Source organism: Mobula hypostoma, chromosome 14, assembly GCF_963921235.1.
Source record: "Mobula hypostoma chromosome 14, sMobHyp1.1, whole genome shotgun sequence".
In the NCBI taxonomy this organism is placed as follows: Eukaryota; Metazoa; Chordata; class Chondrichthyes; order Myliobatiformes; family Myliobatidae; genus Mobula; species Mobula hypostoma.
This window is the reverse complement of record NC_086110.1, coordinates 35697795-35725661: the sequence shown is the minus strand read 5'-3', so window position 1 is coordinate 35725661 and position 27867 is coordinate 35697795. Positions and strand designations below refer to the sequence as shown.

General features: G+C 42.0%; 1 protein-coding gene across 2 annotated transcripts in view; it reads right to left on the bottom strand.

Moving 5' to 3' along the window:
- mylk3 (myosin light chain kinase 3) overlaps nt 1-27867 on the bottom strand; it is a 95945-nt gene that overhangs the window by 46450 nt on the left and 21628 nt on the right. The window contains exon 1 of one of the 2 annotated variants that reach the window (XM_063066938.1): nt 3400-4178. The exons of the other annotated variant lie outside the window; for it this stretch is intronic. Within the exon in view, the coding sequence (XP_062923008.1) occupies nt 3400-3984 (585 nt within the window). The 5' untranslated portion in view covers nt 3985-4178. Of the gene's footprint in view, nt 1-3399; nt 4179-27867 lie in introns of those variants that run through there. 2 annotated transcript variants of the gene reach the window in all.

Genomic DNA, 27867 nt, shown 5'->3' with positions numbered 1-27867 from the left:
TTGTTAATTGGAGAGGACGGCAGCTGTGATTGGGGAGTACTGTTGGAAATGGTCTGGTCGAGACCTGTATTCTTTGACTATGAGACTGAATGGGACACTTTTCATCTACATGGGTGCATATTACAGCTAGCACCCTTTAGATCCCATTACATACAATGTGCACCAAAAAACTGGGTCTATACACAGCCAAAGGTCTATTCCTGGCATAAGCACAGCTGTCCAATTTTTTGACCTTTATCTGTATGGCGTGCCATGCCTGTATGGCTCACAATAGACATGCACTGCCTCTTTGAAGGTTATTTAACAATTGAGGAGCAGGTGTTACCAGCCCAAATTTCCAGAATGCTGTAATTCACAGCCTTGCAGACTCAAAACTAAGGGAGATGTACTTGCCATTGTGGGAATGTAGTGAAGATTTTAGTAGGCCACTTTCTGCAGGGGCTGTAAAAGGAGATTTTGTCTAAGGAGCTGTATTGTTCAGAGCTTAGAAGGATGAAAGATCTCATTGAAACTCTTGAACCGGTGGGGATAACTTCACTTGCCTCATCAGTGAACCATTCCCACAACCTATGAACTCACTTTCTAGGACTCTACATCTCATGTTCTTGATATTTATTGCTTAATTATTAATTTTTTTCTTATGTATTTGCACAGTTTGTTATTTTCTGCACATTTGTTATCTGCCCTGTTATCTGTCTTTCACTGGTTCTATTATGGTTATTGGATTTACTGAGTACTTTAATAATAAATTTACTTCGAACTTTGAAATAAAATTCTTTAAAAATGGGTCTTTCCCCAGCTGATGAGTATAGAACCAGGGGTCACAGTGTGAGAATCAGGGGTAGGCTATATGACACTGAGATGAAAGGAAATTTCTTCACTCAGTAGCTGGGGTACCTTTGTGACATACAATGCAGGATCAGAAACCAGTCATTTTGTATGAGAACATCTTGCTTTTAAAGAGTCGCAGCACTGGCCTGTTCACCAAATATCCCAAGACAGGCAAGTAACAAAAGACTGTAAGTGACACATTGGAACTTGCCAGGGCTGGTACAAAATGAAAGATTCATGATCTTTGTCCCCCTACTCTTGGTAGACGTCTGCATCACATCAAAATGGAGAGAGATATTCAGTCCTTCTACAAAGGCTGTAACATGATAGTCCAGAATTTCCAACCAATGTGAAGTCACATGGGCTTACCGTTGTCTATGTGCTCAGTCCAAATTTATCTTTAGTGGTTTCTGTACCAACTTGCTATGAAGTTCCAGCCTAATCATCAGTAGGAAGACATCGTAGGCAACCAGACCTCAGACACGTAAATATCTTCATGTAGGGGTGGGGAAACTCCCCCATGGACAGTCCGAAGCCCGGCTGTAAAAGAAGAGTCACTAACCACTCCATCCCATAAAGCCCTGGTGCTACAGAAGTGCCAACAGAACCTCCACAGACCTCATCCCTGGGAAAAGAAGGATACACCAGAAAGATGGGCTACACCTGGGAATACTTGAAAGACTGGCCAGGACAGAGGACTCTGGCGATCTGCTGTCAGTGGTCTATGCCCCAGTAGGGCTGATGGGTTTAAGAAGAAGAAGGGTCTTGGAGGGTTGAATAAGTTCCAATCACAAAACAAAATCACTTTCACAGCCAACCTAAGCCACATCCTCTGGCTTGCTGGTTACCAAAGCCATAAAAACTGGACTTCATCTAAATGCCTCTGATAGTCAAAAACATTCAAAATGTATAAAGTAAACAGATAATTAAAATATTCAATGACTAACATTTTCTGAAAAATAAAACTGAAGCCTCAAAAAACTTAATAGCAATTAAAGATTTTAAATGAACATAATCAATTTAAAAATGTAAACAAATATTTGTCTCTGTCTGTCACAGTCATTCTTCACCATTCAAAGGAGTGAAGAGGTGATTTCTTCACTGGGTCAAACCTGCTACAGTATTTCGTGTTTCAATGTTTCCTGTATTAATGTTTCACCGATGGATTCAAATGAATCCAGCACTGGCACACAGTCAGGAAAACGCTGGCCAGTAATGTGAAGGATTATACATTTGTATACACAGACACAGTTATGAATTCTAAAAATTGATGACATTTACATATGGAAATGGAAAAAAAATGTGCATAGAACTGCTAACATTCCCCACTAATCTAGGCCAATAAGTTATATAAATCACTAGATCCACAGCTTCTTTGGTTCAGGTTATACTTGATGAACTAAAATGAAGCTTCAGACAAAGACAATGTACATCAAAGAAAAAATTAGACCAGTTTCCATATTAGATGGGGTAAGAATGCAGAATATGTTAACTGGTCATTAAAAGTACATACAGTAGTCACATCTTACAATTCTGTGCTTAATTTAATTAATGAGGGGAGGTCATTTAGCATATCATGACAATCCCAGCCCCAATTGAGCAATCCTATCAGTCCTTCTCTGTACTTTCCGTACCCCTGTAACTTACTCTCTTTCACCCATACCTATCAATTCTGCTGTGATTTTTTAAAACATTAATATACATTGAAAGCTAATTTATAATTGTCATTTTACAATATACAGTACCATGATATCTTCCAGAAATAGAAGGAAATCTGAGCACCCAAGGGAAGGCTACTCAGTCACAGTGAGAAGATGCAGATTTGTTAACTTTTATTTCTCTGTATAAATGCTTTCTGGCCTGCTGAGTATTCTGAACATTTTGTTTTACTTCAGATGTCCACAATTTTCAGTGATTTGTCTGTTCTAGTATACGTACAACAAAGCCAGGTGCATTGCAATACTTTAATCAACGACTTCACTAATTACTTTTTTTAGACCTATAGTATAATTTGAATACAGTCTCAAAGTTATCATGTAACAAAACTCCTCTTGAGCACACATCATAATTTTTACATGTTAAAAATAATCTCTCTCTAGATAATTTCTTTCTGCACTAATTCTTTAAATTTTGGGGACATGCTATAAAGTTCTGATTTTGTCTTCAGTCATTGGTTTACAAATAGTAAGGACCTTGATCACAACAGGATTGGGCCAGTACAGAAACCGTGTATTCAAGTTATTAATTTTGGTACAGAAAAGAATATAGTATGGTATAAATAACACCATTTCACACAAGGAAATACCCATGACTTCCCCATTTCTGTTGAAACAAAGGCAACTGTGGGGATAATTTTGATTTTGTTGGAGAAATGTAAAACAGTCCCTTTTTCTAGCCAAAGTCAAAGTCATTTACTTAACTCGTATTACTTTACATAATATAAGTGATAAATTCTTCAGTCATAAGTGCACAGTTAATGAGTAGATATTATAAAGAATTTTCATTCTACACATTGCTTGTTCATTAAGTTATCTTTATTTTACAATTGTTTTTAATAAAGTGACTGACCTCTGAAAATTCTGTTAGGTTTCCTTTTTTCCAAGGTACTGTTCCTTTAAGAATAAACTGTATTATGTGAGAATTTTTGAAGGTTTCACCCACAAAATGAATGGCTTTATCAACAGCTGACACCATTTTCTCAATGCCTTCTAACTTCTCCTTTTGCTTTGTTGTGCCTTCCTGTACCGATGTAACCAGCTTGAGCAGTTCCATGAATAAAGGCTTCACCTCTGATTGACTGAGGCAGTCAGCATGTTGCAAGAAATTAATGTTACCTTTCTTCTCACCCACCACTTCATTGGTGCCTTTTAATGTTTTTAGTATAACAATGTTCTTTTCCAAGTCACACATTTCCTGAGACATATCCTCCAATTTCCTAAGAACTTGTCTTTGGAAGTTTGCTATTTGATCTACCTTTTCATTAAGAAGATTCAGTTTCCCATCCATTGTGCTTAGATTATTGGCAACACTGCTTTGATTTGCACTAGATGGTTTCTTTACTTGAACAATAGACTCACTTTTATTCTGAGAGTCAGGATTACTTCCTTCATACATTCTGGCCAAACAAGTGGTCAGGGAGACTTGCGCACTCATGTTTGCAAAAACAAAGATGAAAGAAAAGAGATTTCCAAAACAAATCAGCTCACACTTTATGACATTGCCTCCTCAATAAATAATTTCCAAATCAAAACGATCCACTGAGTTCATAAAGTTTTGTTTTTTGTCTACTAGTCTCTGGCTTGATTATGTTGTCAGAAGAGAATATTGGTATCTGCTTTAACTTTGTCTTTGAGCTCCACAGTTCTCTGTCACTACTACCCCTCACAGAGTCTTAAATAACCTGGCCTGCTTTATGTAATCTGAATTCTTCTTTGCCCTTTGACGTCACTGAAATGTTTCTGGGTGATTAGCATATTTTTGCTTGAGAATCTGATGATAAGCATGTCATCTGTCGAAGTAACGAATCATGGGTCTTTTATTTATAAAAACCATAAAGACCTATACATTTGAAGTAATTTGTTTTAAAATGTTGCACTATTCACAATTACAACCTTAAGATGAAGTACAAAGGATTAGCTGATTCATATATGCAACAATTTACAAGTGATGAAGGATATATGTTCTCAAATGGTAATGTATCTAGTGACCTGATGCCTGCTGCCAGATGAGACAGAAATAGATGGTGATGACAATTGCATTATTTTTTTTCACTGTCACATGCCTCTAATACTTCAGACTTGGTTGTAGGATAAATTTATATTAAGGAGCATTCTGAGTATTGCTTTAAACTCCCCTGAACTAACACAAGGTGCAAACTTCCATTTGAATGTTATCTCAGACACAATGTAATGTAATATCCAAAACCGTTTTGAATGGTTTGCAATTTTCCATTTCTCTCACATTCTGAGGAACGACCACGGTACCAGTATTCTTGTAAGGACCAACTTTATTTGTTGCATACATTTACAAGTTAAATTCCTGTGATGTGTTGGAGTTACATACAACAAAAACAGCTACATTCAATAAATTATACAGAATAAAGAATGATGTACAAATAAAGTTAGAAGTGCAGATATGGAATAAAATGTGCAGAAATATGTACCAACACTATAAAAAGTGGTTTAAAGTGCAGTGACTGAGATAATAGATAGAGAGATGTGTGAGGGGTGGGGGTAATTAGAAGGCTTGATGTTTCCTAAGTATCAAAATTACCTATAAACCGTTTAACTGATAATACAGCTTATCCAGCTCGTATTTTACAAGATCCTAGCAATGCTCACTTAGAAAGAATCTAGGTTGCACCTAGAATGCATATAGATTACAAGTATCAAGGTCTTCTTGAAGAGAAAAACAGAGGGAGCAGATACATTGTTTAATCAGTTCTACAGGTATACCCCTCAACCATCAGGCTTTTGAATAAAAGGGTTTACCTGGCCCATCATTGAAATGTTTCCACAACCAATTATCTCAATTTAAAGACTATTTATCTCTTTATCTCATGTTCTCATTATTTATTGCTATTTATTTATATCTGCTTTTGCAGTTTGCTGTCTTCTGTAATCTGGTTGATCTTTCATTGACCCTGTTTATAGTTACTGCTCTTTTGATTAGCTGAGTATGCCCACAAGAAAACAAATCTCAGGGTCGTATATGGTGACACATATGTACTTTGATAATAAAATTTACTTTTGAACTTTTTTATTTGTTTGGTCATGATATCCTGTTTCTCAGAGTACAAATTTATGGCTGGGATCCCTACATTTTAACAATAATGACTGGTGTAAAGATTTTTGGATCATCCTGAAATTATGAAGAAAGCTATGTAAATACAAACTTTCTCTTTGAACAAATTTCAATGGACACAAGAAAGCATTCAACATTATTTAAACTTAGTGTAAGGAACTTGTATTACAGTTCCAATCAATGAAAAATAGTGAATGCAATATCCTTTTATTAATTGTTATGTTCATCGATGGATACACGTACTTGATCAACTTTTCTTTCTTTTCTTTTTAAATCTTTTTATTGAATAAGTATACAAAAAGGTAAGCCATATAGGCACTAATACACTGTTAGAATATAATAAAATTACAGGAGATATTAATACAAAAAAAATGATACAAACAATGTAATTTAAACATAACGTACCAAGGTAACATAATAGAATACTAATTTTTATATATATATCAATAGAGAAAAGGAAAAAAAAACCCAAAAAAAAACCCACCGTGCAACTAACTAAAAGCAAAGCAAGGCAATGGGCTAACTTGAAACCAAACAGAGTTAAAAAAACTTAAAATCACGTCCTCAATCCCGACCTCCATTAAAAACAGTAAAAAAAAACAAGGGGGGTATATTTTACATTAGATGAAAATATTGAATAAAAGACCTCCAGGTCTGTTCAAATTTAAATGAGGAGTCATAAAGATTGCTTCTAATTTTCTCCAAATTCAAGCATAATATCGTCTGAGAAAACCAAAAAAAGGTAGTTGGAGCATTAAGCTCTTTCCAATGTTGTAAGATACATCTTTTCGCCATTAAAGTAAGAAATGCAATCATTCTACGGGCTGAAGGAGAAAGGTTACTGGAAATTTTAGGTAGTCCAAAGATAGCAGTAATAGGGTGAGGAGAGATATCTATATTCAATACCTTGGAGATAATATTAAAAATGTCTCTCCAAAAAGTTTCCAGAGTAGGACAAGACCAAAACATATGAGTTAAAGAGGCTATCTGCCCCGGACATCTATCACAAAAAGGATTAATATGAGAATAAAAGCGTGCTAATTTATCTTTGGACATATGTGCTCTATGAACAACTTTAAATTGAATTAGGGAATGTTTAGCACAGATAGAGGAAGTATTGACTAATTGTAAAATCTGCCCCCAATCATCCACGGAAATAATAGATCCCAATTCTTGTTCCCAATCTGACCTAATCTTATCAAATGGAGCTTTCCTAAGTTTCATAATAATATTATAAATAATAGCCGATGCACCTTTCTGACATGGATTAAGGTTAATTACAGTATCTAAAATGTATGTAGGAGGAAGCATTGGAAAGGAAGAAAGTATAGTACTTAGGAAATTTCTAACTTGTAGATATCTAAAAAAATGTATTCTTGATAAATTATATTTATTAGATAATTGTTCAAAAGACATAAGGGAACCATCTAAAAATAAATCCAAAAACCGTGAAATACCCTTAGTCTTCCAAATTTGAAAAGCACGATCCGTAAAAGAGGGAGGAAAAAATATGTTACCTAAAATAGGAATCGCTAGCCCAAATTGGTTAAGATCAAAAAATTTTCTGAATTGAAACCAAATACGTAAGGTATATTTAACTATCGGGTTAGACACCTGTTTAAGGCGTTTCAAATCAAAAGGAAGAGAGGAACCTAAAATAGAGCCAAGTGTATAGCCCTGAACAGATTGTAATTCCAATGCTACCCATTTAGGAATGGATAGTATATCCTGGTCAAGTAACCAAAATTTCATATGTCGAATATTAATTGCCCAATAATAAAATCTAAAGTTAGGTAATGCTAAGCCTCCATCTCTCTTAGCTTTCTGTAAATGTATTTTACCCAGTCTCGGGTTTTTATTTTGCCAAATAAATGAAGAAATTTTGGAGTCAACTTTATCAAAAAAAGATTTTGGAACAAAAATTAGTAATGCCTGAAATATATATAAAAATTTTGGCAAAAAAAAAGGTCAACTTTTATTATATTGTAGCTTCATTGTAAATTGCTATTGCTTATCTTTTTCTTTTATTATACTACCTTATGAAATGAATACTACCACATCAATCCAAACATGGGTTCTTAAAGAATCAATTATTCTTTAAAATTTGGCAATTAGTGTTTTAAGATGGTGATGCATTTGTCATTTATCTAATAAACCAAATGCAAAGATTTCTGTTTTGGTCCTCGATCACAGTCTTTCTAGAGAGACTTCTAGAAAAGTTACTTATTGTGCTATTTCTGAGTATGAGAGAAATACTTCTGAACCGTTAGTTTCAAAGGATTCATTTCTAATTCTTTTAAAACTTATAATATTAAACTTTGGGTTCTGTGTTACTTAACTTATTTGCTTCAATGTCACTCCCTTAAGTGATCTTAGTACCTTAGTTTCATACAAGTTCACTCAAACTACCCCATCTGAGAACAAGTAAACATAGTGAGCCATAGCTATGAGAAAATTCACTTTGTTGAATCAATAAGTATTGGTTATATTCAAAGAATAAGACAAGTCAGAACAGACTATCCACCTTACATTTGTTGCCTTGCTTGGCTTGTGCTAACCAATTCCTAACTCTGCATACACTGTATCCTTCATGTAGCCAGTTTTGACCCTCAGTTAATAAAATCTGCAGATACTGGAAATCCAAAGCAACACACACAACTTGCTGGAGCAACTCAGCAGACCGGGCAGTATCTATGGAAAAGAGTCTTGAAGAAGGGTCTCGGCCCGAAACATCAACCGTTTACTCTCTTCCATAGATGCTGCCTGGCCTGCTGAGTTCCTCCAGCATTTTGGGTGTGCTGCTGACCCTCAGAGCTGGGCAGTTTCTGATTCTAAAAATCTGTCTGCTTTATGACTCTGTTGGATCAAAAACTAGCAACATGAAAGTTGTGAGTAGATTGATTAATTGTTATTCAAAAGTTTCTGTAAGAAGAAGAAAGAAAGAAGAAAAATTATATTTACTGTCAATAAAATGACACCAAGGCTAACTTATTTTTCATCTATTTTCTTACATTCCCCATTTCTTCTTAATGGGCCCAAGATTAAAAAACAAAGTAATACTTTCCCCAATTGTTCTGAATGGAAAATGGGCCAATGAAGAAATGTTAGCTTGATTTCACAGCGCTCCATTCAATCATTCGGAACAGCTTTGAGTATTGTTTGTGATTCGTTCCCTCAAAGGGTCTTCCTTAATATCCAGGAGAGCAACACACAGATAATGTTGGAGGAACTCAGCAAACCAGGTAGCGTCTATGGAGAGGAACGAGCAGTCAATGTTTCAGGCAGAGACAATTCTTCAGGATAAGATGCTGCCTGACTTGCTGAGTTTCTCCAGCATTTTGTGTGTGTTTCTCAAGCTTTTTAGCATTTGCAGAATCTCTTAATGCCAAGAGTTTTGTTCTGAGTCTCCATTATTGGACATTAAGTTTTGCAGTAACCATGGCAACCTCCTCCCACTCTCAGTAGGCTTTGGTATTCCTATTACTTACTGTCCAACAAGCATATGAACTGCAATTCTACTAAACCATTGGAGAGCCATATTTTGTCATGGTATTTCCCTTCCACTTGGATATGTAAATCATGTTTTATCTTATTACATTAGGGCCACTAATTTATATTTCTATCAGCACGGTGATCACAACAGCTACAAATAAGTATAATAGAATTTGCTGCACTTGACACATGTTCTCCATACTCGGTAAGCACGGATGTCAAGCAATAGAGAGATGGCCAATAGGATTTGGGTGGAGCTTTGCAGATGGAATTTAATCTTGACAAGTGTGAGGTGCTGCATTTTGGAAAGTCAGATAGGGGTTGGATATGTAGTATATAGTAAATGGCCAGAATGCTGATGAATAGAGAGACCTTGGCAGACATCCCACCTCTCCCGGAAGTTTTGGGAGTCTCCTGCATATTGATAGTGGCTCCCTGATGCCTGCAAATTATATACAATATCCTGGAAATTGCTTTTTTTGAGGGCGAGTGAGAGAGAGAGAGAGAGAGCAAGAGAGAGAGCAAGCGAGAGCGCGCCATGGCGGAGTGTTCCAAAAAAAGAAAATATAAAACATACGTCACCCAGACTACACTAAAGTGTACCCCTGCCTAATAGGGGTCAAAAATAATGACAGTGTTGCTCACTGCACTGTTTGCAACAGTGAGTTTTCTATTGCCCATGGTGGGTTAAGACTGTAAAAGACATGTTGAGGTGAGTTTAACAGGTGTCATTCGTTCATTAGCATAGCTAACGTTATTTAAACTAGCTGGGACATCCCACCTCTCCCGCAAGTTCGGGAGTCTCCCGCAAATTGATGATGCTACCTACCTGAAATGAGTTTTTGCAGGGTGGGATGTCTGCCTTGGGGTTCAAGTCCACTGATCCCAGAAAGTGGTATTATAGGAAGATAGGGTGGTGTACATGGCACGTGGCATGCTTGCCTTCATAGGAAAAGGCCGAGAATATAATTTATTTCATTATATTTATAGCACGTCACACTGGCTGGCAACCTACCAATGTAACCCTAGCCTAATCAGAGGACACTTTCCAATGACCAATTCACCAACTAACCGATACATCTTTGGAATGGAGGAGGAAACCGGAACACCCAAAGGAAACCCACATGCTCATGGGAAGGGCATACAAACTTCTTACAGACGGCGTTAGATTTGAACTCCGAGCTCCAAAGCCCCGAGCTGTAATAGCATTGCACCAACTGCTGTGCTACTGTGTCACCCCTACAGATAAGTGAGAAGTTAGCTACAACTGTGTTGTTTGCAAAACTGGCTGCCACATTATAGGAAAGACATGATTGCACTGGCCTATGTCCAGAGGAGATTCACGATAATGTTAGCTGGATTAGAGGAATTTAGTTATGAGCGGGAAACTGGATAGGCTGGGTTTGTTACCCTTGGAGTGAAAAAGGCTGAGGGGTGAACTGATAGAAGTTTACTATAGTAGTAGATGGAGTGTATTCTGCCTGGAGGTCGGTGACTAGTAGTGTTTCTCAGGGATCTGTTTTGGGAGCCCTGCTCCTTGTGGTTTTTATGAATGATCTGGATGAGGAAGTGATATGGTGAGGTAGTAAGTTTGCAGATGACACAAAGGTTGGCGATATTGTGGATAGTGTCAAAAGTTGTCATAAGTTACAATGGGACAGTGTGAGAGTGGGGATTTGAACCTCTAGCTTGTCGAAGCTTCAGCAAGTAGAGGCTTGAGTGAGAAATGGTGACAAGCTGGAGGTATATTTTTTGAAGTTTATTTATTGTTTCCTTCTTTATAATTGCACGGTTAGAGCAGTAGTGATGCCAGGCAGAACGGTAGAACGCTCCTCTTGTGGGATGTAGGAAGGCAGGGAGACCTCCAGTGTCCATGACGACTTTCCAGGTCAGAAGAGCATCCAGCTGCAGTTTCTAACAATCTGTATTAAGGAGCTGGAGCTGGAACTGGATGAACTCTGGATCATTTGGGAGGCTGAAGGGGTGATAGACAGGACACATACAGAGGTAGTTACAGAGGCACTACAGAGGCAGGACAGAGGAAACTGGGTGACAAGTCAGGAAGGTGAAAGGGGTTAAACAGCCAGTGCAGAACACCCCTATGGGCATCACCTCAACAACTGGTATACCACTTCCGATACTGTTGGGGGGGAGGGAAAGATCTAGCAGAGGAAAGTCACAGCAATCAGGTCTCTGGAACTGAGTCTGGCTGTGCGGCTCAGAAGCCAAGGCGTGAGGAGGGGCAAGCTGTGGCAATAGGGGATTCGTTAGGGGAGCAGAAAGGAGGCTGTGTGGAAGAGGATGACTCCTGGATGGTATGTTGCCTCCTGGATGCCAGGGGTGTTTAGGCAGACATATAGATAGGCAATACGTAAAAGCTCACAGTTCTAATATGGGCAAGTGGGATCAGTGTACATGGGCCAGAAGGTCAACTTGGATATTGGAACTTGCAATATAGAACGGATTAAGGCCCAAGGAGTCCATGCTGACTACTGGGTACATCTATGTTCCCTTAGCACAGCTCTGTACAATGAGAAAAAGCACTTAATAACTTTCGCTCACAGCTTAAAAAGCGCAGGCACAACATTGGTGATCCAAGATAAATGGTGAGCCAAAGGGTTTGTTTCTGTGCTATATAACCCTCTGATTCTAGATGCCATCGTGAGTACCAGAAATTCATTGGATGGAAAATGACAAAGTACCAACATGAATTTATTGGGATTTGAAAGAAAAAGGATCCAACAGAAGCAGGAATATTTCTGTCTCACAGTTCAACTCATCCTCTATTTTTATGAATTATTTTGATTCATGCCATCGGTTATTCCTACTTGAAAGAGGAAACATATATTTCCCTAATTGACTGAATGTGTCAGCATATACAGGCACAAACAAGTAGAAATTCTGACTGGAGTTAAATTGCATGAAAAGCCAACGGGAATTTGTTGACAGACTGGCCTTGTCCATACATCACTGCCCTGCAATATCAGTCTTCCATGGGAAGAATTACTACCATACAATATTGCAAGTTAACCTGTTTTGTTATGAGCTGCACTGTGCATGGACAGTCAACCCAGCCTCTCTGTTGTTTCCAAAGGAGGCATTAGTGATGTCAAAGAATTTCACACCTAACCGTTACAAGGTTAGAACTGTTACACAAGCAAGCATATTCAAAATGGGACTATTCAATATATGTAGTTCTTCAATTAGTCAAATGCCAGAGATCAACATTCTTATCTTACTGGAGAAATGCTTGGGGAATGCAGAATCCAAACCATTTGCATTGACGTGACTTTTGCATTCCAGCCTGAGTGATCTGAATGTTATCACGACAGGCAAATCCCTTGAAAGGTCCCAGGCGATTAAGGGGAACCATCAAGATTCAACTCCTGTATTAGTGATCGACTGAGTCCATTTATTTTTACTCAGAAATCATTGCAATACTTTTTAAAATTATTAACTGAACTTAATATAGTGAACATTACTAAGTCAAGCAAGCAGAAAAATTATAGCCTGTATATTTTCTAACTGGATAATCATCCCCATATTTTTCTCCAATATATTTGCTCAACAGAGGCTACTTATTCATGGAAGAGATGACAGCAACGAATTCTGTTTTCAAACACAGGTAATGTGTTTTCACGAGGAAGTAGTGAACAGTCAACATTACAAATTAATTTTTTTAGGGAAATTGGCGTAAACATGACTCTGCAACCTAACCTAAGATGAACTAACCTTTGTTCACTTTATGTTGGAGCCAAATTTCAGGATTGCCCCCAAAGAAAGATAACTGTAACCTGAACAGCTGCCAGTAAAATGTTGGTTGTGCACCCTGCCTGATTTTGCACTCCACTAAAGCCAGTGGACATAATATTACGCGAACACAAGGAAATCTGCAGATGCTGGAAATTCAAGCAACACACATCAAAGTTGCTGGTGAACGCAGCAGACCAGGCAGCATCTCTAGGAAGAGGTACAGTCGACGTTTCAGGCCGAGACCCTTCGTCAGGACTAAATGAAAGAAGAGCTAGTAAGAGATTTGAAAATGGGAGGGGGAGGGGGAGATCCGAAATGATAGGAGAAGACAGGAGGGGGAGGGATGGAGCCAAGAGCTGGATAGGTGATAGGCAAAAGGGATATGAGAGAATCATGGGAAAGGAGGCCCAAGGAGAAAGAAAAGAGGGAGGGGGGAAAACCCAGAGGATGGGCAAGGGGTATAGTGAGAGGGACGGGGGGGGGGTGAAATAGGAGAGAGAGAAAAAGAATGTGTGTATATAAATAAATAAATAACGGATGGGGTACGAGGGGGAGGTGGGGCATTAGCAGAAGTTTGAGAAGTCAATGTTCATGCCATCAGGTTGGAGGCTACCCAGACGGAATATAAGGTGCTGTTCCTCCAACCTGAGTGTGGCTTCATCTTTACAGTAGAGGAGGCCGTGGCTAGACATATCAGAATGGGAATGGGATGTGGAATTAAAATGTGTGGCCACTGGGAGATCCTGCTTTCTCTGGCGGACAGAGCATAGGTGTTCAGGTGTTCAGGATATAATATTAAATAGGCAAAAGCAGTTTTTCATCAAATCCCTTTTTTTACCTCCAGCTGAATTGTATCAATACAGCACGGGTGCACCACAAGGCTGTGTGCTTAGCCTCCTGTTCAACTCACTTGGTACCTATTGCATGGCTCAGTATAGCTCCAATGCCGTATTTATTTAAGATTGCTGTTGCTGGCTGAATCAATTGTGGTGACAAATCGGCATATAGGAGAGAGATTGGAAATCCGGCTGAGCTGTGCCACAACAACTCGGCAAACCCAAAGAGCTGATTACTGACCACGGGAGGTTAAGCAACTGCAAGTCCTCATCAGTGAACGAGGGGTGGAAAGGGTCAGTATCTTTAAATTCCTGGGCGTTCACATATCAGAGGATCTGTCCTGGGACCAGCACATGAGTGCCATCACAAAGGATCGCGTAGAATCAGCAGGTCACCAAAATCTTTGGCGGACTGCTATAAATGGTTGCCTGACGGCTGGGTGAAACACGAGTGCTCTGGAATGGTAAAGACTACAAAAGGTGGTGGGCATAGCCCAATCTATCACAGGTGAAGCCCCCCCCCACCACTTAATACATTTACACAGAGCACTGCCACAAGAAAGCAGCATCCACCATCAAAGGCTCCCACCATTCAGGCCATGCTGTCCTCTTATGTACTACCATCAGGCAGGAGGTCTCACACCATCAGGTTCAGGAGGAGCAATTGCCCTACGTCAAGCTCCTGAACCAGCACGGATAACTTCATTGCCCGCGACTCTGAACTGATTCTACGACCTACAGCCTCACTTTCAAGAACCCTTTAGTCTCATTATTTTAGATTATGAGGACAGTCAGTCCTCGTTTATTGTCATTTAGAAATGCATGCACTGTTTTTAATTGCACTGTTTGCCTTCTTTTGTACATTGTTTGTTTGTCAGCCTTCGTTTATGTGTGGTTTCTGTAAATTCTATTGTATTTCTTTTTCCTGTAAATGCCTGCAAGAAAATGAATCTCAAGGCAGTATACAGTAACTCTAATAATAAATTTACTTTGAACTTTGAATTTTGAACAAAATTAACTGGGATTTTTTTTCTCTGCCGAGGTTTAGCAAGTTGTAGATAGGTGAAAATGTAAAGTTTTGATGTTCTCATGCCAATCACACTTCTTTAACCCACCAGTTCCTAAATAAAGACAGGGCAATAAAGTGGAGGGCTATACTACTCCACTGAGGTGGGAAAGTTAAAAAGATCCTTGCAGTAAGCAATATGCCACCATAGTGACTGTATTTTTTTATTTTAGTGTAATGAAGCCAAATTTTCCAGACATTAAGAGCCTTTACGCGTGTAATGCAGTATTTCCTTCTGATCTAGTGAGTTAAACCCTATGCATAGCCCCTCTGCGTGCCCACCCCTCAGCAATCTGTGAGACTGTGATGTTTCAGCTTCTCTGTTTTGGAATCATTTTGAATCATTTATATTTCTCTAAGTACTGGACATTGGAGGAGTCATTTCGTAACTTGTGCTCACCCAGTTGGGGGCTGGGGGATATTAGAAATTCCAGAAGGTATTGCTAATGGTTGGTAAATATAGCCTTATAGAGCCTACTTCAGCAAATGGAAAGTTAGAATTATCTGGCCTATAATTTCTCCCTCGGAGTTCCCCTTTGAACACACATGTCACTGAGAAAAATCATTGCTCAACTCATTTTTCTCCCCATGAGATACAATGCATTTCGGGTAGCATTTCAGCAACCCAATTAGGAGGCTTAGTGCAAATTTAACTTTTAACTTTGGGAGTATTTCATGTCACTGTAGGTGCAGATTATTCTGAATTGATCAAACTAATTATAACGATGAAATGAGACTATGCAACTTCCTATCTTCTCTCCACAAACACAGGAATCAGTTTACATCTAATTTTTTGTGTAAAGAACAAAAGTTGCTCCATTGCTGCTTTAAGAATATGGATTCTTGTGATTAAGATGCAGTTTTTAGATCTACTTACATAATTTAAGATTCAAGATTGTTTCATGTCATTTCCTGTACACAAGTGTAAAGGAGAGCAAAATAATCAAATCAAATCAAATTAAGTTTAATTATCATTCAAACCACACAGAGATTCAGCTGAACAAGACAGCGTCCCTCTGGGACCAAGGTGCAAAACATTCAAAATAGCAAGCAAGCATTCAAAACAGTGAGTAACATCATTCAAATTAGTGAGCAAAGCAGTATATTCACTTGAAAAAAATATACATAGTCCAAGACCCAGAGCGACAACGTCTGGCAATCGATGGTACAGGCTCCCAGCAGTGCACAGATGCACACAATCCAGCCTGCCATTCCAGTGCTCGAACACGTGAGGGGAGCACCACTGGGAGAAGCCAGGCCCCAGCCGAGCGCTGACACCGTGCTATAATGCTTCCCCGTCTACTCACCTGGTCTTTAGCAGCAGGCAAGCCTGAGGATTGAAGCCTAATCTTCACTACAACTGAGGCTTGAAGCCTAATCCGCACTACAGCTGAGGCTACACGGCTCCCACGTCGACTGTCCCATCCACCAGACAAGGGTAACAGGCCTGCAGCAACTTACATTATCACTGTCCAACAGAGTCTTGAGATCGCAAGTGAGATGTCCGAGACAATCTCCCATGGTTAAACTGCACCAACTGTGATGCTTTCCAGTAGTGGGCAGCAACACGGTCTGCAGGCCAGACAGCTTCTCGGCACCCAAATCGGCTCCTACAACACATTGACAGATTCCTCCAACATCACAACGTGCTCCTCCGACATCCCTACGGACTCTTCCGCTATCCCGAACAGCACCTCCTACATCCCGGCGGGTTCCTCTGATATCCCGGTGGGCTCCTTCTCCAACATCCTGGCCGGCCCCTTTGACACCTCAGCTGGCCCCACCACCAACAAAGGTCCAGCTACTCCGGTCAACGAGCGGCTCACTGATGAAGTAGCCCTGCAGTACCCAATGTTCTTGGAGTAAAATTGTCTTTGGAACATAAAAAGCAAATTTTACAATGAGAAAAGCACCTCTGGTTGATGCCCGAGAGGTTGCTGCATTCACGCAAACTGCCATCTTACCGAAGTCCAAACACTCCAGAGCCAATACAGCACAAAAAATCCCACGCAAGTTAAAGAACACAGTAATAATAATAATAATAAAACACACAATAAATTTAAATACATAAGATAGCTTGTTGTGGCGTGGATGAAATTGCCAGAGAGACAGAGTTATTGGTGGATACAAAGCTGCTTCTTTATTCGACAAAACAAGGTACAGCAGGCATCATACAGACGGAGACGCTTTCGGTAGAAAGGTCTGCTAGCCCAATGTGGGCTCGATATTTATTTGCTAAACGCAAAGAGCAATCCCTATTTACAAAAGTATGGACAATGCATAGACGATGCTTTCTTTTGAAGCTACCTACAAAACATCACTCCTTCTGACTTCACCCTCGCCTCCTGACACCCGCATGTCTGGGTTGGTACTCTCTGCCTTTAGGAGTGCAAGTTAAATCCACAATACAATTATTTGGTATTTTACATGCTAACATAGAGGACAATTCATATCTATGAAGTATAGATACTGTCTTCAAAACTACAGCATCTGGTCAAACTACAGCGTCAGCAGCGTCTGGTATTCACAGCTTTTAGGAAATGCATTGTTGTGAACTCAATCCACTGTACTTTGTCAAGCAGAAGACTGGTGGCCAGAGTCATTTAAGTGTAAATGAATCATCTACCCAAAAATTCAATAACAAGCTTATATACACAGATTGATTGTATGTCCATAAAGTGAAGCTAGGCTCCACATTAGGTGACTGACAGGAAATAATAAAGTAGTGGTGGAGTTAGTCGTTGGAGTTGTTGATCAGCCTTACTGCTTGAGGAAAGTAGGTGTTTTTAAGTCTGGTGGTCTCTGATGACAGAGGGACAAACAGTATACGAACAGGAAGTTTGGGATGTAACTGGTCTTTTTCTGGCACCTTTCTGTATATATGTCCTTGATGGTGCCAGTGATGCGTTGGACAGTTCTGACTCCCCGTTGTGGAGCCTTCCTGTCTACTGCAGTGCAGTTTCCATGCCAAGCAGTGATGTAGCTTGTTAGAATGCTCTCTAATGCTCATGACATGAGTATGAATGTGCGAAGTCCAGCTCTCATCAGACTCATCAGAAAGCAGAGGCATCGGTGAGATTTCTAGACTGTAGGATGTATTCTGGGGCCATGAGAGGTTGTGTGTGATGTGAACTCCCAGGAGATTGAAACTGCTTGCAGTGTCCACTGCTATGCCGCCAATGTGAAGGGGAATGTGAGTGGTCAGAGTTCTCCTGAAGTCGATAACTATCTCCTTTGTCTTGTTGACATTAAGGAAGAGATTATTTGCCTGGCACCAGGCCTCAAACTCTTCCACCCGCCTCTCTGTAGACCATCTCATTGTAGTTGGTGACGAGTCCCACCACTGTTGTTCCATTGGCAAACTTGACAAGTAAGATTGCTCGAGTGTTTAGCGGTGCAGTCATGTGTGAACAGAGCGTATGGCGATGGGCCCAGCACACAGCCACAGCGCTGGGGGAGGGAGCACCTGGGGCTGTGTGCTGAGAACATGACCTTAGAAAAACCCTAAAAACCAAATCGTTAGATTTAAATTTATTTTTTCTTTACACAAGTACAGAATGCTTGACTGGTTTCTTTGTCCTTGTGAACATTTTTTAACCAAAAGAATTACAGGTAGTAGATAAATGCCAAGACCTCTGATCACATAATGATAATTATATGGAGCTCACTAGGGTCATTTTCAGTAACTCGACAGTAGAACAGAACTGCACTAATTTAATGTATTAACAAAGGAATATAGGCTAAATTTGTAGACAAACGCTATCTTCTTCCATTAGAAAAATGATAGGAGAAGACAGGAGGGGGAGGGAGCTGGACAGGTGATTGACAAAAGGGATATGAGAGGATCATGGGAAGGAGGCCCAGGGAGAAGGAAAAGGGGGAGGGGGAGAAAAAAGCCAGAGGATGGGCAAGGGGTATAGTCAGAGGGACTGGGTTTTTCCTTTCCCCCCCCTCCCCCTTTTCTTTCTCCCTGGGCCTCCTGTCCCATGATCCTCTCGTATCCCCTTTGCCAATCAACTGTCCAGCTCTTGGTTCCAATCCCTCCTCCTCCTGTCTTCTCCTATCATTTTGGATCTCCCCCTCCCCCTCCCACTTTCAAATCTCTTACTAGCTCTTCCTTCAGTTAGTCCTGACGAAGGGTCTCGGCCCGAAACGTCAACTGTACCTCTTCCTAGAGATTCTGCCTGGCCTGCTGTGTTCACCAGTAACTTTGATGTGTGTTGCTTGAATTTCCAGCATCTGCAGATTTCCTCGTGAATATAAGCTAAATTTGAAGACAAATGCTATCTTCTTCTATTAGAAAGGGAAGAAGAGAAGGATGAGGAATGTGTTTCATTTAGTTGTCCAATAGCAGTTCATAGAGGCAAAAATCATAAAATGGCCAATGAATTGTTTTGGGAGAAATTGTTTGAAACCTATTTCAAAGAAACTGGTTCCTACAAAGACCTTAAAACCATAAGACTGAACCGGGCCATTCGGCACATTGAGTCTTCTCCACTATTTCGTTGTGACTGATTTATTTTCCCTCTCAACCCCATTCTCCTGCCTTCCCCCTGTAACCTTTAACATCCGTACTAATCAATAACCTATCAATCTCCTCTTTAAATATACCCAAATACTTGGCCTCCACAGTCATCAGTGACAATGAATTCCACAAATTCACCACCATCTAGCACAGGGGTCCCCACCCTCTTTTTGCACTGCAGACCAGTTTAATATTGACAATATTCTTGCAGACCAGCCGACTGGGGGGGGGGGGTGTTAATCACGACCGGAATATAGGTGATAAGTCAACTATAAGTCACTTATCAGTGGCTAATACACTCAATTTTGTTTCTAAAAGGGTTTATCTAACGAATTTAATATTAAACACACAGTGCATATCTTCCTTGCATGAATATAGTGATAAGTCAATTATAAGGACATCTCCCTCGTCCTGCTCTCAGGATAAGGCTTTTCATTCTAGGACGAGGGAGATGTCTTCCTTTTTTAAAGAAAGGAGCTTCCCTTCCTCCACTATCAACTCTGCTCTTAAACGCATCTCCCCCATTTCACGTACATCTGCTCTCACTCCATCCTCCCACCACCCCACTAGGAATAGGGTTACCCTAGTCCTCACCTACCGCCCCACCAGCATCCGGGTCCAACATATTATTCTCCGTAACTTCCGCCACCTCCAACGGGATCCCACCACTAAGCACATCTTTCCCTCCCCCCCCTGCATTCCGCAGGGATCGCTCCCTACACGACTCCCTTGTCCATTCGTCCCCCCATCCCTCCCCACTGATCTCCCTCTTGGCACTTATCCGTGTAAGCGGAACAAGTGCTACACATGCCCTTACACTTCCTCCCTTACCACCATTCAGGGCCCCAAACAGTCCTTCCAGCTGAGGCAACACTTCACCTGTGAGTCGGCTGGGGTGATATACTGCGTCCGGTGCTCCCGATGTGGCCTTTTATATATTGGCGAGACCCGACGCAGACTGGGAGACCGCTTTGCTGAACACCTACATTCTGTCCGCCAGAGAAAGCAGGATCTCCCAGTGGCCACACATTTTAATTCCACATCCCATTCCCATTCTGACATGTCTATCCACGGCCTCCTCTACTGTAAAGATGAAGCCACACTCAAGTTGGAGGAACAACACCTTATATTCCGTCTGGGTACCCTCCAACCTGATGGCATGAATATCGACTTCTCTAACTTCCGCTAATGCCCCACCTCCCCCACGTACCCCATCTGTTACTTACTTTTATACACATATTCTTTCTCTCACTCTCCTTTTTCTCCCTCTGTCCCTCTGATTATACCCCTTGCCCATCCTCTGGGTCCCCACCCCCCCCGCCCTCCTTGTCTTTCTTCCCGGACCTCCTGTCCCATGATCCTCTCGTATCCCTTTTGCCTATCACCTGTCCAGCTCTTGGCTCTATCCTTCCCCCTCCTGTCTTCTCCTATCATTTTGGATCTCCCCCTCCCCCTCCAACTTTCAAATCCCTTACTCACTCTTCCTTCAGTTAGTGCTGACGAAGGGTCTCGGCCTGAAACGTCGACTGCACCTCTTCCTATAGATGCTGCCTGGCCTGCTGCGTTCACCAGCAACTTTGATGTGTGTTGCTTGAATTTCCAGCATCTGCAGAATTCCTGTTGTTTGAGGCTTTTGAAGGTGAGACTGCCGGAGACACCTCTGCTTACTACAGACAAGATGGGTGGAGGGAGGAGTGGTGACAGTGTATTCAAACCAGATGAGTGAGGCCTCTGTGGTGAGACTTTTCACTACAAAATACTGTGCCCCTTTACACAATAGGGAGTTCTAGAGACAGACAAGATGGGAATAATGGAAGGATGTGAAACACACCCAACAACTATGGGAAAATTGCTTTACTATCTTCAAAGTGTCGGCTTGTAGTTTCTATTGAATTTTAGAATCTCTATTGTGAATGGTGATTGATCCTGCAAGTAAGGAATTCAAAATATACAATTTACCAAATTAGCTTATCCGTAACTGATAAATTAATTTCGTGTAAGTATCACACACAAAATGCTGGTGAACGCAGCAGGCCAGGCATCATCTGTAGGAAGAAGTACAGTCGACGTTTCGGGTCGATACCCTTCGTCAGGACTAACGGAAAAAAGAGATAGTAAGGAGATTGAAAGTGGGAGGGGGAGGGGGAAACTCGAAATGATAGGAGAAGACAGGAGGGGGAGCGATGGAGCCAAGAGCTGGGAAGTTGATTGACAAAAGGGATACAAGGCTGGAGAAGGAGAGGATCATGGGACAGGAGGCCTAGGGAGAAAGAAAGGGGGAGGGGAGCCCAGAGGAAGATGGAGAGCAGGCAAGGAGTGATTGTGAGAGGGACAGAGAAAGGAAAAAAAAGTGGGAATAATAAATAATTAAATAAGGGATGGGGTAAGAAGGGGACGAGGGGCATTAACAGAAGTTAGAGAAATCAATGTTCATACCATCAGGTTGGAGGCTACCCAGACGGAATATAAGGTGTTGTTCCTCCAACCTGAGTGTGGCTTCATCTTTACAGTAGAGGAGGCCGTGGATAGACATGTCAGAATGGGAATGGGATGTGGAATTAAAATGTGTGGCCATTGGGAGATCCTGCTTTCTCTGGCGGACAGAGCGTAGGTGTTCAGCGAAGCGGTCTCCCAGTCTGTGTTGGGTCTCACCAATATATAGAAGGCCACATCGGGAGCACCGGACGCAGTATATCACCCCAGCAGACCCACAGGTGAAGTGTCGCCTCACCTGGAAGGACTGTCTGGGGCCCTGAATGGTGGTGAGGGAGGTATAAGTGTAAGTATCGCAGTTTTCCTCTCCTGGCTTCAGAACAGTGTGGGTGACAGGGGCCCGTGTTGTTCTGTTTGTGCACAAATAAAGTTTGAGTCATAAGAGTACACATAATTCGCTGGAACTTCCGCCATCTCCAATGGGATCCCACCACCAAGCGCATTTTTCCCTCCCTACCACCTTCTGCTTTCCACAGGGATCGCTCCCTATGCGACTCCCTTGTCCATTCATCCGTCCCCACTCATCTCCCTCCTGACACTTACCCTCGCAAGTGGAGCAAGTGCTACACCTGTCCCTACACTTCCTTCCTCCACACCATTCAGGGCCCCAAACAGTCCATCTAGGTGAGGCGACACTTCACCTGTGAGTCTGCTGGGGTCATCTACTTTGTCCGGTGCTCCCGACGTGGCCTCCTATATATTGGTGAGACCTGACATAGATTGGGATACTGCTTCACTGAGCACCTACGCTCCGTCCACCATACGAAGCAAGATCTTCCAGTAGCCACCCATTTTAATTTCACTTCCCATTCGCGTTCTGACATGTCAATTCATGGCTTCCTCTTCTATCGAGATGAGGCCACACTCAGGTTGGAGGAGCAACATCTTATATTCCGTCTGGGTAGCCTCCAACCTAATGGTATGAACCTTGATTTCTCGAACTTCCGGTAATGCCCCCTCCCCTTCACCATTCTCCATCCCCTTGTCTCACCTTATTTCCTTGCTTGTCCATCGCCTCCCTCTGGTTCTCCTCCCCCCGGTTCTCCTCACCCCTTTTCTTTCTTCCACAGCCTTCAGTTCTGTCCTATTAGACTCCCCCTTCTCCAGCCCTGTATCTCTTTCACCAATCAACTTTCCAGCTCTTTATTTCACCCCTCTCCCCTCCCAGTTTCACCTATCACTTTGTGTTTCTCTCTCCCCTTCCCCCATCTTTTAAGTCTACTCTTCATCTTTCTTCATCCAGCCCTGCAGCAGGGTCTCAGCCTAAAATGTCAACTGTACTCTTTACCATAGATGCGGCCTGGCCTGCTGAGTTCCTCCAGCATCTTGTGTGTGTTGCTTGTGTTCTGGGCCCACTTATTTTAGTTATTTTGTTAGTGGCAATGGGGTGTATGGGGTGTCTAGGGAGGGGTAGCACCTCTGGTGGGGGGGCCTGCCGTGCCCTTTTCAGGGCAGTTCGTCCACCTTTGGTCCCCGCCTGGCGCTCAGCTCTCACCTGTGGCTCCAAGTAGCTGTAGCTTGTGCAGCAGCCACACCCCACTAAACCGTCTCGGCAGATTGAGCAGAGGAGACCGATTAACGGTCCAACAGTCAAGAAGGCAGGCCCAGCAGGCATTGTGGAGCGCTAAGAGCATGACAAGACACTTTGACGTCCTGGTCATCCACTGCAGCAGGAGAGGTCTCCAGCCGTAATGGTTGTCCGTGCCACTGGATCAAGGTCTCTTTTGCTGAGACAGTGGGACTGCCCCTGTGCAACGCCTGTTAAACCTCCATCACGCCCAGGTTTCTGTTGTGCGATTCATCTCAGTCCAAACTCAACTCGTCAAGCCCTGCGGCGATGGGAGAGTGGCGAAGCAACAGGTGGAGATGACCACTGGCAGTTGTAGTCACAAACCTGCACGTAGGCGGCCTTTCGACCAGTGGTCATTCGTCTCTGTACCCGGGGCAGCAGAGATATCTAGCAGCATCCAGGGCGACTGGGTAGCCCTTTTTAGGACAGCACTGCCCACTCTCGCATGAGGGAGGGGGTTAGAAAAGGTCCCCTAAACATTGCCTGCCCCACAACATCTGGCTAGCTAACCGCGGCTGGCCGATCATCTCCTTAGCTGCATCAACGTGCATCAAGAGAAACAAATCAAAGAGAACTCATCTTTGGACCCTGGAACGTCCGCACCTTGCTGGATAGAGACAAGGTGGCAAGGCCTGCAAGACCAACAGCACTCATAGCGGCCGAACTTCGCCATTAATCACATTGACATCGCTGTGTTCAGTGAGACCAGGCTTGCAGACGAGGGTTCATTACAGGAAGCAGTGAGTGGATATACGGTCTTTTGGAAAGGGAAACCACAGACTGACGACAGGATCCACAGATCCATTTTGCAATCAAAACTGCTCTGCTGAAGAACATCCCTACTCTATCCACTGGAATAAATGAACACTTCATGAAGTTCAGCTTTCCTCTCAGCAAGTCCAGGTATATCACAGTTGCCAGTGTGCCTCCATGCAGTCATTCAAGAAACCCTCTTTGCTGATGACTGTGCGCTCCTGGCCTGACTATCAGCCTGAACAAGACTGAAGTACTTCACCAGCCCTTCCAAACACCAACCCCATAGAACCAAAAATCACTGTTGATGACGCCCAGCTGACAAATGTAAACAGCTTCAAATACCTGGGAAGCATCATCTTGAGTGATGGGTCTTTGGACAAAGAAATTGACTCCAGGATCAGCAAGGCCAGCCAGGCTCTGGGGAGGCTGCGTACCAGAGTGCTCAGTCAACACAACATCTGCATCTCCACAAAGCTGAAAGTCTACAGAGCTGTGGTCATCCCTTCTCTCCTATATGGATGTGAGACGTGGACTCTGTACCAAACGACACATCAAACGATTGGAGAATTTTCACATGCACGCCCTCCGCTCCATCCTTGGCATTCGTTGGCAAGACCACATCTCCAGCCTGGAGGTCTTGGATCGCGCGGAGTCCACCAGCATTGAGTCCCTGATCATCGGAGTCCAGTTACAGTGGGTGGGACACATCATCAGAATGGACGACCACCGTATGCCTCGCCAGCTGCTCTGTGGTGAACTGGAGACCAGAAAGATACCCCAAGGTCATCCATGCAAGCACTGCAAAGACGCTGTGAAGGAAACCCTACGCCACTGTGACATCCAGCCAAGGGAACTAGAAGCTGCGGCTGCTGACAGAACCCACTGGCGAGCCCTGTGCTATGAAGCCTACACCAGATTTGAAGACAGGTGCTGCCAAAAACTGATGGAAAACCTTGAGCGGCGTCACAGAACAGCAGCCACAATCATGACAACAACGGACTTCCAGTGCCCCCATTGTGCCAGACTCTGCGCTTCCAGACTGGGACTGCGGAGCCACCTCCGATGAACTGCACAACAGCGTGTCTTCTTCGAATCCAAAGGACTACCACAGCAACAACAAATGGCGATGACATAATTTCTGTTCTAAGGAATGGCCTCCTGTTCTGAGCCTGTGCCCAAAACATTCACTCTATCTCAGTGCTTCTTGGAGACAGGTGTCACTGGAGCAGATTCCATATGTGAGGTCTGAGTACTGAGGGCAAGGCCATAATTTCCGAGGCAGTGCACGTACTGGACAGTGGCTGGAAATATGCAGGATAGGAGAAAAGTGGCAGAATGTTGGGAAAGAATGATATGACAGTTCAAACTTGATGTAAAAGACATAGTTGAAGAATCAGTGGCTTGAGACAAGCATCACTGGACAGGAGGAGGAAGATGAATAGTATGTCCAGTCAGATGGTTAGCTTGACAGTCAACAGGAAACAGATTTTGAACATTATGCATTAACTTGACAGTGTGAATAGGTAGATTCTGTACCAAACTGTTATAAACCGTAAATTCTTTCAGCTGCTTTTGTCTGGCAAACAGTACCGCAGCACTAAAGCCAGGACCAACAGGCTACGAGACAGCTTCTTTCTACAAGCCATTAAACTTTTAAATGCAGATGTCTGTCCATTGCGACAGTCGTAACGCAAAGATTTCTGCTCCCTCATGTTGTGGGACAGATGCAGATTTAAATAATTTTTAAAAATTCTAATACTACAGCGTTTGCAAAACAGGCTGCAAAGATGGAGCTGGAAACAGTGCTCTTCGATTAAGCTCATGGGCTGTAATTTCCTAGGAAATGCTGACAATCCTGCATTAGGCCACTGACATTTACCTTCGGAAAAAGACATCAAGTTTGAGACTTTTGTGCCTAAATGCAAAAAGCCCAGAATTACTTATTTCCTTTTAAATTGTTCATCTTGTTTGTTCTGAAACAAATCTTCGACATCTTTGATGACTGACAAAGTTGGAGAGAGGCTTTGAAGCCTGACAAACTTTCTTGACAGCAAACCACTTTGGAGGGAAGCTGTGAATGATGATGAGATTGCGGTTTGTAGGGATGGAAAGATCAGGAATACAACCTGCCTCAGCCTGCTTGGTCTCTCTGCAGCCTTTAACACTCCATGGCCTTTTATCAAACTCCAGATATACTTAATTTAAAAGCAGACTTCTAAAAAAAACAACACTGAAGGATGGATGCTGTGATGTACATGATTAGTTTCAAATTCTGTTTAGATTAGATCATTTTTCTTACAAAGGGTCTGGTTTTCAGCTGTGCTACCCTTAGGAATGTACATATTTTTGATATATTACAGAGGGGAAAATATTACATATGTTTCCACAAGTCAAAACCAGATTTTAGGAAAATTGGAGGAATTATAGCAATATATCAAAAGCCAATTGACCTCCTAAGCTGCACAAAGCTTTCACTATGCAAAAGCACAAGCATTAACTACAGCTTCTGTGCTGGGAGAGTGGATCAGTAAAACATTGTCACAATTTTAACAGCTTCATGACTCAGATTAAGTTCCTGAACTTTGTTTCATTTCACCAGCTACTAGGGTTATTGCAATTAATTTGAATATATTAATCTTCAAATTTCAAAAAGACTGAAAGTTATTATACAGTATCCACAAAAAACAGCTGCCAACCGATTGTGTCCAGTGTCATATTCTACACTAAGTAGTTTGCATAGTGTGGCATTGCTGAAAATGCTTAATTCCTGCATGTATAGAGACTCTAACACAAAACTCCGAACAGCAGAGACAACAACACTGGAACTTTCCCTGTGGAATAGCTCTCCTGATGGAGAAACTGTGTAAAGGAGCCAAAATGTTTACCGTTCGTCGTCAAACTGAATATTCTTTGCTGATTCTTAAGTAAAGAGAGATTGCCTTCTCTGATACAAATTAAAATATTTAAGGCTTCTTTCCTGAAAAATGTCTTGTATTGCAAAGCAAACAATTAATATACTTTATTAATGATTCTCACAAATCCTCTGTAAGAACAAAACCCCCTTTGTGAGCCTTGCCAGTACGGGATGGTTACTGCTTCCATCAGCTTTTTAACCCATTTTAAAGAAACCATGACTCATGGCATTGTAACTCGGCAGGAAATCAACTCCTTTTGTTATTTTAATAGAACGATCCTCTTTGTAGAAATAAGTAATCTTTTTTTTTAATTCATGAAGAGCAGCTGTAGATTTCAAAATCTGATGTGGTTCTACCGGAACACAGCTGAAGATCGCTGCAATGGATCAGTAAGCGTAATTTTAGATTTCCATATCTAGGCTATTCAGCCCATTGGGTTTATGCCTGCTCTCACTGCTTTTCTCCCAGCATTCCCTTGTAATTTATGCTGTCTCACATGCCTTTCAACATCACCCTGATTCTCCTAACACCCCTACCTACACTAGAAGTCTTATATAGGGGCAAACTAATGAGCAACCAGCACTGCTTTGGGATGGTCATAGGTTAAGGGTGAAAGGTGAACTATTTAAAGGGGTGCTTTTTCACTCAGAGGGGTGGCGCAAGTGTGGAACGAGCTTCCAGCAGAAATGGTCAATGTGGGTTCAATTTCATCATTTAAGAGAAATTTTGGTCGGTATCTGGATACAGACATCCCACCCCGCAAAAACTCATTTCAGGGAGGTAGCACCCCCACCCCCTGCAAACCCATATACTCCCTACCCCCGGTC